This window comes from Castor canadensis, chromosome 18 (assembly GCF_047511655.1).
Source record: "Castor canadensis chromosome 18, mCasCan1.hap1v2, whole genome shotgun sequence".
Taxonomy (NCBI): Eukaryota; Metazoa; Chordata; class Mammalia; order Rodentia; family Castoridae; genus Castor; species Castor canadensis.
Window position 1 is genome coordinate 12,574,051 of NC_133403.1, and position 12,868 is coordinate 12,586,918.

General features: G+C 49.4%; 1 protein-coding gene across 10 annotated transcripts in view; it reads left to right on the forward strand.

Annotated features, from left to right (window-relative positions):
• The window catches only part of Txnrd2 (thioredoxin reductase 2), a 52,244-nt gene that overhangs the window by 13,385 nt on the left and 25,991 nt on the right, over window positions 1-12,868 (forward strand). For all 10 annotated transcript variants that reach the window (XR_002212181.2, XM_074060718.1, XM_020160683.2 and 7 more), the window contains exons 8-9: window positions 3,498-3,568; window positions 12,130-12,149. Coding sequence is in view for 9 of the 10 variants with exons in the window: in XM_074060718.1 (XP_073916819.1) it covers window positions 3,498-3,568; window positions 12,130-12,149 (91 nt within the window). In the remaining variant the exon portion in view is untranslated. The remainder of the gene's footprint in view (window positions 1-3,497; window positions 3,569-12,129; window positions 12,150-12,868) is intronic.

The following is a 12,868-nucleotide window of genomic DNA, read 5'->3' on the forward strand; positions in this document are numbered from 1 at the left end:
TAATAGGTCTTAGTACATTCGCTGAGTTGTGCAACCATCCATCACTAACCATCCACCTCCAGGACCTTTTCATCATCACAAATTGATACTCTATACCCATCAAACAATAGCTCTCCACCCTCTCCCCTCCAAGACCCTGGCACCCACCATTTTACTTTCTGTCTCTGTAAATTCGATTATTTTAGGTACCTCATATAAGTGAAATCATGCAGTATTTGTCTCTTGGTAACTGGTTTATTTTATTCAATATAATATTCTCAAGCTTCATCTAAGTTGTAGCATGTGTCAGAATTTCCTTCCTTTTCAAGGTTGAATAATATTCTGCTGTATGGATATGCATTTTGTATACTCACTGTACTTTAATAAATACCTGAATTATTCCCCTTTTTTAGCTGTTATGAACTGTGCTCCTGTGAACATCCATGTAAAATATTTTATTTATTTATTTTTATGTGTGTGTATGTGTACTTAGTTTTGACTTCCCTTGGGTATTAAGAGTGGAATTTGGATCATATGATTACTGTTTAATCTTTTGAAGGTACTACCAGACTGTTTTTCAATATGGCTGCACCATTATAGTTCCTTCAGCAGTGTATAAAGGTCACAGTTTCACACTTTTTGTTGAAAACAGAACATTTCAAATTACTTAATGTGGTAACTTTGGAAATTGGAGTGTCCCTCCTCCCCACCCTACCCCACCCCACCCTCAGGATTTTGTTGTTGTTCCTGTTTGCTTGGTGACTTCTCTGAACTAGTTTTGTAAAGTATTTTTTGTTATATGTGGCCACTGAAGTCCTCTTGGTTATCTTAATAGTCATCTAAGGACTAGAAAGAGATTTCCTTAAACCTCTGGAACCACGCACTCTCCCATCTGTGTGCATCTGTAGGGTGCCTTCAGCACTCAACCAGGCAGTAAATAACTCTGCATTAGCCTTCACTTCTTGCTGGAGTAGAGATCGAGGCCAGCTTGGGGTAAGAGCTCAGCAATTCTAGGTTACTGGGCATATTTTAGGGCTTTTCAAAGCCCCTGTGGAGATCTCATTCCTAGTTGGTTTTTTTTTTTTTTTGTGATGGCACCAGGTTTTGAACTCAGGGCTTCCTGCTTGGTAGACAGGTGGTTTTACTGCTTGAGACATCCTGCCAGCCCTTTTTTGTGATTTTTTTTTTTTTTTCCAAGATAGGCTTTCCCAAACCAGTTGCTTAGGGCTGACTTTGAACCGTGATCCTCTTGATCTCTGTCTCCTGAGTAGCTAGGATTACAGGCATGAGCCACTGGTGCAGGCACAAGGGCTCATTCTTGTTTTTAATTCTGAGTGATTAGGTTTACTTCTTGTTTGCCTCACCTCAGGCAACCATTAAGTTAAAACATCGGACAGATACTCCAGGGAGAGGCTTTCAGTATCGAGCAAGCTGGAGTGAGGTGAGGAACCACCAGCTGGGTCAAATGCTGACTGTTCCTTGGTCAGGAGGCCTTGAAAGGCCCCCAGCTCTGTCTTGCTATCTCTGGTGCTATCATTTTTCAAGGCTTCCCCTGAGCTGGGGCAACAGACCAGAGTCAGTTCAACTCTCCCCGCAACACTGCAGCTCTTACTGAGTCCAGCTGTTTTTCTTGACTCAGTATACCCTGTGTTGCTGAGAGCTTTTGGTTAATTTCCAGAGTTCTGAAAAAAGTTGAATCTGAGCATTCTTGTCAGTTTTTTCTCTACTTTTATGGAAGGGTGAATTTTGGGAGGTCTTTACCCCTTTTCTCTTACATCACTTCCTGACCCAGCCCTGTGAGCTCTGGGGGCTTCTCTGCCTTCCCACTCATTGGAAAAGGTCCCACAGTGAGCTGGCGTGAGAGTCAGACAGCCACTGCAGGGAAAGTAAGAAATAGTATCAGAGGGATTTGGCTGAAGCCACATTTTGGTGGGTCTCCCAGAGAACGAAGTGTCACCAGTCCTGAGCCTCCATGTGGGCTGCAGCCAAGCCCTCAGGTCTAACAGATCTAGGGAGGGGGCACACCAGCCTTAGAGGCTTGGATCCAGGTGGAGTGTGGATGGAAGAAGAGCAAGGAATGGTCCTGTTCCTTTTAAGATGGGAACAGAGACAGACATATCCCCAACCCTCACTCCCATTTTGTGCTTGCTCTGGAAATGGGGAAGAGAGGATCAGAAGAATGAGAGCAGTTCCAGTCCTGAGGGCCATGGACCACTCTTGCCAAGCCAGTGAGAACAGCCTTCAGATGGGCCCTGGCTGCACAGAGGTGGCACCCGGGCAGGCTGCCTGGCTCTGTAGGATGACACAGTGCCATCATTCAAGGTAGCTACAACAGACAAGGTTGAAGTGATCCCCTCACCTCACAGATGGGCTCCTGGTGGTTCCACATAAAGCCTCTGAATGCCACGGTCAGTTTCCAGGAGGCCAGTGGTTACTTCAGGTCTTTAGAGACACTGGGCAGAGCTACACATGTACCTACACCATGGCACCTTGCAGAGGGTCCCTGGCCCACTTTACCTTGCTGTATCTGGTGTAGTGTACATGGCAGCTGCTTGTGTCTCCATTTGCCCATGGGGTGGGGGTGGGGGGTGGAAGCAGAACATCCAGGTCCTGGGGAAGGCAGCTCGGTGGCCATCCAGGTCTGCCCACCCCATCCTTACTGTACTCTCCCTGGGTGCCTGCCAAGAATTGCATGTGTTTTAGTCCCTTTGGTTTTTAGACCTTCTGGTTTTCCTTGAGCAAAGTGGAGAAATTCCTGACTTTATTTTTTTTGCCAAATGGAATCATAAACTGTTTGGGTTTCATTTCCTCTCCACCAACACATCTTATTCTCACAAGCTAGCTGCTTAGCCACCCCCCGTCTGGGCATCTGTGCGATTCTGGGGCACATAGTCCACCCCTGACTGGCCTTGGGGGGGTGCCTGGTCCATCCAGCCTGTAGTCTGGTGTCCTTGGAGCCATTTGCCCCTCCTCAGTCTGCAGTGCTGACACCCTGCTTCTCTGCTCCTCCCTGGCCCTGGTAACTGGGAGTCTACAGAGCTCTCAAGGCCTAATTTTCTGACCCTTCTTCACCCACTTTTCTGAGTCTGGACCCTTTGGGCCCTGGGTGCTGCTCCCTTGGTCTGCATGCCCATCTCCTCCCTTCCTGGGTACCCGGAAAGTCACAGGGGACCAGCTTTCTGTTTGTGTGGCTCTGGCATTTGCCATGCCCACCTCAGGCCCTGTGCCCCAGATCTGCATCAGGGTCAAGGGGCAGGTCGCAGAGAGGAAAGAGCCGCCACTGCACCTGCCTTTGGGGGGGTGGGGGTTTGCCAAGGAACATAGAGTTACATATAGACAGGTCATCTTCTGTCTCCAAAGAAGCTGCAACCTAAAGTGACGTACATAGGGTAGGGAAGTGCTCTGCTCGCATAGGCTGAGGGGGTTGAGTTGTTTCTTGCAAAACAGGCTTCATCTTTGAAGTCCTTGGTACAGACCAAATAACAGACTTGTCACATTGAGCCTCTTTTCCCTGATAGATCGAAGGTGCCTTGGAATATGGAATTACAAGTGATGACCTCTTCTGGCTGAAAGAATCCCCTGGAAAAACGTAAGGCCTGGTGTGTGCAAAGTGGGTGTCCTTTACGCTGCTGGTGGGAGCATCAGGGCCATTAGAGCAGGTGATGATACACAGGTCAAGATGCATTCCTCCCAGTTTCTCTAAAAGAGGGAAAGAAGGCCCATTATGTGAGCCCCTCTGTGAGGCTCTCGACTGCCTTGGAAGTGATAACATGAATGTCACGTAAAGTGAGTCAGCCATTTATAATCTAGGTCAGTGGTTGTCCAGCAGGGCTCCCTACAGCCCCAGGGTTTCAGCAGGTCTGCTTGGGGACATCAGGCAGGCCCTTAGTCAGACATCTCCACTGTCATTGTCTAGGTACATTGGGCTTCCCTGAAACCCAGCAAAGGCTCCAGAAGCCTCAGAAACCACAGTGCTGTGTGGAGGTGAGCCCAGCAATGTGTGAGTGGCACAAGTACGCTAAGGGTATCCTGGTGTTCACAGATAAGGACCGGATCAGCCCGCACAGGCAGTACCTTACTGATGTGGGGTGTAGGGGGGACTTCCTGCTTGCAGGGACCATAGAGGCCACCAGAGGGCAGCAGAGGCTTGGTTGATAAACAGTACTGAGGCATCTGTGGATTTACCCACGAGGAAGTACTGGTGAAAAAGTGCTCCAGAGGTGTGCACGTGTGTATGTATGTGCACAGGCTCACCTATGTACGCATGCAAATGTGTGCATGGATGCAGGTGTATGTGTGTGCATGTCTGAATATGCACTGGGCTTATTTCAGCGAGCATAATGTCCTCAAGTTTTCTCCACATTGAAGCATATGTCAGAATTTCCTTCCTCTTTAAAACTGAATAATATTACAGGCTGAATAATGTGTTTGTATATATCACATTTTGTTTATCCAGTAGTCCATCGATGGCTCTTGGGTTGCTTTCACCTCTGAGCTAGTGTGAATAATACTGCTGTGAAGATGGCTGAACAAGTGTCTACTTGAGTTTCTGCTTTCCATTCTTTTGGATTGTATGCCCACCTATGCTAATGCTACACTTAACATTTTTGTGTGTGGTACTGGGGTTTGAACTCGGCCTCACGCTTGCTAGGCAGGTGCTCTACCACTCAAGCCACTTCCCCAGCCCGTACTGAGTTTTTTGAGATGGGGTTTCATGAACTATTTCCCCGGGCTGGCTTCACACCACATCCTCCTGATCTCTGCCTCCTAAGTAGCTAGGATTACAGGCGTGAGCCACTGGTGCCCAGCTATGTTTAACTTTTGAGAGACTACAAGCCATTTTCCAAAGCAGCTTCAGCATCTGGCATTCCTACCAGTGGTGCACCAGGGATCCTGAATCTCCACATCCTCACAGTACTTGCTATTCTCTGGTCCTGATGGAGTGAAGTGGTCTTATATACACTTCTTGGGGTCTTTCCCAGCAGGAGAAAAGCCAGGTCCAAGGTTCGGTGCTTTTCAACCTCAACACATTTTGCTAGTAGGCTAGCTGGACTCTGTCCTGTGTGCATTTCTTTCTGCTTCTCCTTTTCACCCTATAATTTGGGTGTCAGCTTTTTTAAAAAAAAAACATATATATATATATATATATATATATATGTATGACATAAAGTGGGAAAGGGAGGCCAGGTTTCCTATTATCTGTGGCACATGCAGGCCCCTCCCTGAGACTGCAGTCAAGTTCATGCCAGTTGTAACTGCCTGCCCACTGACTTCCACCCGATCACCAGATTATGGTTTGTCTTTTGACTTGATTTTTTTTCTCCAAACTTTATTTTTATTTTATTTATTTATTTTTTTACAGTCATGACATTATTTTTTCTCCTATGCCACAATTTCTATTATCTGGGGTTTTTTGTTTGTTTATTTTGTTTTGTTTTGTGGTACTAGGGATTGAACCCAGGACCTTGCACGAGCTAGGCAAGTGCTTTATCAGTGAGCTACATCCTTAGCCTCTTACCTGTTTTTTATCTTCGTCTATCTGCTAGATTAAACATGATCTGATTTTGTCGGTTTGCTACGATCAGTCATCTTTTCATGTGTTTGCGAGCCTTTTTTGAAACTGCGAGTTTATCTGTGAGCCTATGAACGTGCAGAGTAATAATCCACATGGTCCTTGGCTTGCTTTCTGTCTGACTGGTTTTCTTCCTTCTCTTATCTCTGTCTTATCTTCCAGCTGGCTTTCATATTAGGGAGGGAATCCCTTGTCATACACCATGCAGATTTTCTCAGCTTTTCATGTCTTTTAACTTGTGCAATGTACAAACGATTTTCTTTCTTCCTTTTTTTTTTTGGATGTAACTTAAATCTCTTTTTACACTTAATGGCTTTTAGATTTATTACATGTTCAGAAAGGCCTGCCCCACCTCCAAATTGTTTTTTTTTCTTCTTCTTCTTCTTTTAAAAGTCCCTATATTTTCCTGCAGGGCTACCACTGGCTAGATTTTCTTTTATATCCTATATCTGGTTCCCACATCTGTGGAGACCAGTTTCCTGGGTGCTCGCATTGGCTGCCCCTGGTGTGCCCATCTGAGCTCTGTTCTCTTCAGGGGCCTGATTGCTACTGCCAGCTGGGGCCACTGGGACTGCTCGATTTTCAAATCTTCTTGGTTTTCTTTCACACTGATTTCTTGTGGTGGAATTTGGACATGTTTTCCTACCTTTCCATAATGCTTTATGTGCTTGGACCTACCATGAAGCAACCTGGAACTTGCAGTGGCCCAAGAGGCTGGCCCTTGCCTAGCAACCAGACTGAGGCCTCCCCTGGGCTCAGGGCATTGTCTTGACCTGTTACCGAAAGCCAGCCTTTTCTGAGTCCTGGCCACACATACCTCTGGGAGGAGACAGCACTGTAGGGTGTACATAGTGGTACAGCCCAGCAAGGACCTGTCTCCAGCAAGGTGGCCCAGCTTGGGGACCTTTCCTTTGTGACTGTGTGCTGGAGGAGGGGGCAGCTAGCTCAGCTGGGAAGACATAGCCCCAGATATTTTGGTCAGGAAAGAAACTGCAGTGTTTATTTTTTTCACAGGAAAAAAAACATTTAGAAGATTTTTTTTTTTAAAAAACTCTTTCGTTTAGAAGGAATCTAGGTATGTTATTGTTTAAGAAAAAAAGTGTTTGCAATGTATCAGTCACCCGTTTCATTCTGAGCATGATTTATGTGAGGAAATGGTTTTTTTTAAAAAATTAAGCTGGAGATACATCCCTGTACGATGCTTCTGTGAAAATGCAGCTTTTGTCCAGCGCTGTTAATGCAAGTTGTAACAGTGTAATATGGGAGTCAGTGTTTACATGTTACATTCCTCTGCTGCAGTCAAAATAAGCCCTCAGGGTCTACAGTAGCATTTCTGTATTTTATCAGCTTGGGCTGGGGCTGAGGGGGAGGCCTCTGCTCACACTTGGAGGGGCTGTTTCTGCCAGATTTATTTGCCTTATAAATATTCCGTGTGTTTATTTTAACTCGCCTTTAAAATGGAGCTGAAATTAATATGGACCCCAGAGCCGCCCCTCTGGCCCCCGAGTGCCTCCTGGAGCCGGGTGGGGACGTTTTGAGTTGGCGTCATCCAGGAGGCCAAATCAGAGGCCAAGGGGTGCCCAGCGTCCCTGGACATTTGTCTGCAGTGGGCACTGTTGTCTACTGGCTGGCAACTCTGCTGAGGAGGAGCCATATCGGCCACATCTCCCAGGTCTCTGGTGGGCTCTGCAGTGTGCATAAAGGCCTCTTTCCCTCCCACTCCTAGTACGGGCACAGGCGACAGCTAGGACCTTCTCTGTGGTTCATCTGCATGAAATTCATGGGATGGTGGCTTCAGGTCACTCATGAAGAGAGTTGAGTGCACAGTGCAACCCTGTGGCCCCTCGGGGCTGTTTCATACTTCCTTTGCCCCCAAGTATCACATGATGCACCCCTGTCCTCCTTGGCTGGCATATGGGTCCTAGGGAGCACAGGGCTGGCCAGATGGCGGAGATGGGACAATCATGCCTGAGTCCTGTCCAAAGGAGACACAACTAAGCCATACCCTTCACTCAACAGCTAGATACCAGCAAAATGCGGCCATATTTGTTGGCTAGAATGGGCTAAGTACCTGGGCCAGAGCCTGTGAAGTAACCAACCCTGTGTAGAGAACCCCTGAAAGGCAGCATGAGTTTGCAGTAGGGGGGGACCCTCAGACCTGGTGAGCTTAGGGGCTGTCCTGGCTGCCCATACACTAGCACCACACCGGGGAGGTAGGGGCTGTCCTTCCTTGGAGGGGCTGAGGGTGGCCAGTAGGGAACCCTGGGTGAGACTGCATGTCGGCACCTACTCAGCTTCGGCCACTCCGACACCAGCTTTTGCGCAGCTTGATTCTCTTTTTTTCCTCCCCGGTAATAGGGATTGAACCTAGGGCCTCACATGTGACCGACAAGTACTCTGTCACTTGAACCATTCTCCCAGCCTTTTTGTTTTGTATTGTTTTTTACAGGGATTCACAGTCATTTTATTTCAGACCCGGCCTTTGCTTCCCTGGCAAGCCGAGCAGTGCATTTGCCAGGCTCACTGAGTCTGGAGGTCAGAGCCAGGCCCAGGCTGGCCTCAAACTCACAATCCTCCTGTTTCCACTTCCTGAGTAACTGGGAAGAAGTGAGGAGGATACTGGGGGAGGATCAGGGTCTTTTGGGCACACAGCGGGAGCCCCATCAGGAGGACCTGTCCATTGCCAGTGGGGAATGTGGCCCCGCATGGCTAAGTCATTCCATTGTACAGAGCAGTGGAGGGAAGGCAGAAGGTGAAAAAGGTAAACTTACTTCATAATGCTTCTTTAAGAAGGCAGGCATTGGAGTTAGAATTCAAGTGCAGCCAAGAACCCGTAGCCCAGAGGGGGCCTGATGACTAAGGAGGAGCCAGAACGCTGAGCTCTCTCTCCAATTCCTGCAACCTATGCCATCTTCCCATCTGCTCCCCCACCTGGAAGGCAGGCCCACCATGAAGCCTGGTCCTCAGGCTTGGCTACTTAGCTTGCTGGGCCCAGCATCCCCCATCTCTGCCTCCTGCACTTCCAGAGTGTTGGCTCTGCCTTTTCTCTCAGTAGCAGCTTTCAGGACTCAGATATCCTAACCCCCAAATGGGGACTCACCGTCATTCTATTCTAGAACCCTCTTGCCTACCTGACAAGCTGAGCAATACATTTGCCAGGCTCAGTGTATCTGGAGGTCAGAGCCAGGCCTTGAGCTGGCAGAAAAGGGATGGATGAGGACTGGGATGAGTTGGCAGCTCTTTCCCACACTGGACCTCAGAAGGTCCAGTAACTAAGCTGCTATTTCCACGTAATGACCACGACCTACTTGTTCTGACTGTCTATTGGAGTTGCCCCTGCCCAGGTCCCTGGGAGGCTGCCTGACTTACACACTGGCTGGGGCCTGATTCCCAGACTATAAAGCCCCCTGTCTACCCGCTATTTGTGGCTAACACATTACAGGGCCAGGTCCTTTGCGGCATCCATTACCCAGAAGTTGGCTAGCACAGGCTCAGTGTAAGGCCCTGAGGGTTGGATGTAGCTGGCAGATCCCAGGCAAGCCTGGAGCCAGCCCCCACTGGGATAGAAGCTTTGGGGGCATTCTCAGCTCTGTAGCCTGGCTGGTATTTCCTGTGCTGGCAGGACTGCCAGGGAGCCAGGTGCTCCTGTGAGACATTGTGTAGGTGTGCCTCCTGGAGTAGGGATCAGGGGCCTTCAAGCTGGAGAGGCAGATGGAGGGCTGTGCATTAATACCTTTGTTTCTGCTTCCTCCCCCATTCTGATTGTGAACAAGCACGTCTGCACTGTTATTAGGCTAATCTCATGGTACTTCTTCCTTTGTGGAAAGTGTTGGCATGCCAAAAGGCACGGAATGGGGCTGCCCAGGACACGTGCAGAATTGGATTCAAGGCTCACAGGGTGTAGGATGGTGACTTCTGGCATGGGGGACAGATACCCTGGTCTCAAGGTCTTTTAATGTAGTGATAAGTCCAGGGATTCCAGTCCCTTCTTCCCACACCTGCTGAGCTGGTGCCTTGACTTCTGACAGTACCATCACCCCCCCATGGCTGGTCATGGCTGGGCTGGGTCACTGCACCCCGTAACTGGTCCCGGCCCCACTGGTCCTCATCTATCCCTGGCCATGTTCAAGCCACTATGGGAACCTGTCCACTGCCAGTGGACATGGCCTAGACATGGCCAGTAGAAGCCAACCTATCTTCTGGAACACTCTGAATTTGAGGATCTGGAAGCTTTGGCATCTGTCTCTGGTTTTGCTCTGGCGTTTTCTTACTTCAGTTGGTTTAAAGGGAGTTTCTCATGTCCTGTATTCTTTGAAGAACAGACATTATTATTTGATCGATTAGAGGGAGAGACAAAGGAAATTAAAAAAAAATACTGACAATAATCATCGATCTTGAAGACAAGAGGCTCAAAGTTACCTCCATTCAAGCAGGATGCAGGTTTTTGTTGAGAGATTTCAGCCACACCTGCAGTCAAGGAAGCCCACTTAGAAATGTTCCTGGCTGGCATCTGCTTTCCCCTACATGTGCCTTCAAGTCGGCAATTTAGAGTTGGTGATCTGAAGACAGGGGGCACCATGTGACCGCTAGGGCAGGTGGTCCCTCAGTGCTGAGAGGGCTCCAAGTGGGGAGCTAGTGATCTGTGGCTGCATCCCCTCCCCACTGCCATACAGCTCCCTGTGTGGTTGCTCTGGGAGACACATGTGGACTGTGCCAGAAACAGAAAATATTTCTTTGGCGAAATCAGGAGAACACATTGTTTTGTGCTCAGCAATGTGGTAGGAGGGCCCAGAGAATGGGCCGATCCATTGTCCCGTGCACAGGGGCTGCAGCTGGCCCACTCCCTTAGAGGGGGAACAGGGAGGTTCTGAGACACCAAGGAGGCCCAGTTGCCAATAAAGGACCAAATTGGCATTGCTCCCCTAGAGCCTGCATAGCTTGGTGGGAAGCAGGGGGCTGGGACATGGGCCTGTTAGAAGCAGAGGGCAAAAAGGCCTATGTGTTGGGTGCTGGTGTACTTTTCCACCCCCATCTTGTGTTGGACAGGTTATTCAAAGCAGCTGAATTCTGTTTGTGTTTTAAATATCTCATATTTTCATAGTTAAAGCATTCTACCTTTTACCACATAGATAAGATACAAAAAGAGTTAGATTTTGTAATTTTGAAAGTGTGCATGGAGACATACGTGTTGCACCTAACTGGGCCTCTGCCCCAGTGGATGTACACACACACCCTGTATCTGAGGCATGGCTTACCCTGTACGGAGCCCAGAGAGCATCTTTGCTCACCTGGTCTGCCAGGGGTCATGGGGTACCCCCGTCACCTTCCTCAAATGCTGAGCGGGGGTGCATGATGTGCTAAGACCACCTTGAACCCAGCCAGTCAGCGCAGTTCTGTCCCCAGCTCCTGGGAGGAAGCTGCGTGCCAGATGCTTCCCGCAGGGCACCTGCAGAAGTGTTCCAAGGGATACGCTGCTTTTTGAAATGGAATTATATCATTAGTACCTGCAGGGATTAGTGCTGACATTGGGCTTATCCATCCTTACATCACCTCCTCTTGCTCAAAGACTGCAAGGGTGATCTGACGAGCCCACCCACGTGTAGCTGCCCTGACTGGGAGTTCTCGTTCTCTGTTAGGTTCTCAGCCTGTTCGTGTGGGTGTTCATGCTATGTGAGTGTGTGTGTGAGTGTGTGCAAGTGAGTGCATGAAAGTATGTGCTCATGTGAGAGTGTACATGTGGGCATATGTATAAGTGCATGTGAGCACACGTGATAGTGTACTTGCATGTGAGTATGTACACACACGTGTGCATACAGATGCATGGATGTGTACCTGTGTGCATATGTGTGTATGAGTACATTGTGTATTTGCACATATGTGTGTGCACACATAAAGTGTGGAGTTGGAGTTGATCACAGGAGAGGATTTAAACTACTAGAGCAAATATTTCCAGTGGGTTGCAGCATTTCATGCTCCCCCTCCCAAGGTGTTCCTCGGTCCTTGCTCTGGAGGACTGGCTCTCTAGGCCTTGGGCAGAGCTGGACAGGTACTCATGGGTCATGGTCTCCCATCTGCTGAGAGAATTCTGCTCGCAGAGGTGTCCTCTCCAAGAGCTCCCCACAGTCTGGTCCTCTCGCTGTCCTGCCAAGTATGTCCCTGCTTCCACGCTGGCCCCAGGAGGCCCAGGGGCCCCAAGGAAGAACTTACCCAAGGGCAAAAGGAAAGCTCTGTGCTTCTCCTGAGGGACATTGCTCAGCACATCCACAGAATCCTGGTGCTGCCTGGTGCTTTTCATGGGACAGGTGCCATTTGTCACTGACCACACGCCCTTCACCACCAGGCAATTTGCTGGTTCAATAACACTGTCGTGTTGTGTTTCACAGCTGTGGCCTCTGGGAAGTGGGCTTTTTACCTTTGGACGACCTGTTTGAACAGTCAGCCTCAGTGCTCATTAGTTCACCAAGTGCCTGGCAGGAAGGGTCCCTCTCTGTCCCACCCTTGGCGTGACAGCTCATGCGCCTGTGTGGGCCACACAGGCACTCACTTCATGTGCTCTCTCTGTCCACTTCTCTTAACAGGTTGGTGGTTGGGGCCAGCTGTATCCTTTGCTTGCATGTAGGTGGCTGTCCTGAGACACGCGCTTGATTGCAGAGCTCTTTCAGCTGCTCTCTCCCCCAGCAAGTGCTTTGCCGCCTTGACTAGGGATGTACTGGGCCTCTCAACAGGGAGGGCCTGTGTCCGGGCAACAGTTTGAGGCTGACCTTCTATGCCAGGGCTTCCTGGAGGCCCCTCCTGAGCCACACACTTAGACAGCTAAGCCAGCTGTAGCAGCTGGACACAGCCGAGAGGCAACCGATCGGTCCTCCCTTAAGAACAGCCTCAATCCAGCCTCATTCCTTCAGAAGGAGCCATCAAACCAGCGAGGGTCAAGAGAGGAGCCCTAGGGGGACCCAGGGTCAGGATAGAGGATATTTGAGGGAAAATGAAAGCTCCAGAGCCCCTAGTTAGAGCACAGGTCAAAGGCAGCAGCTTTGTGGCTTCTACCCACAAGGCTTTTCTCTGAGCCTAGCTGGCAACTCCATCTCTACTTGTACCTAACCAGGATGGAGGCCCAGCCCTGGAGGTTAGGATTAATCTCCAGAGCCAGGATGGAAGCCCTGTAGAGACAGAGACTAGTCTGGCCCGGTTATTGGGAGGGCGTGAAGCTGGGGCTGACACAGCCCACAGGCTGTGCACTTGAGACCTGGGCATGGGGATCTCAGTAGCTCACGATGGGAGCCTCCTCTGGGGCTGGCTGTGGGTGGTGAGGCATGGGCT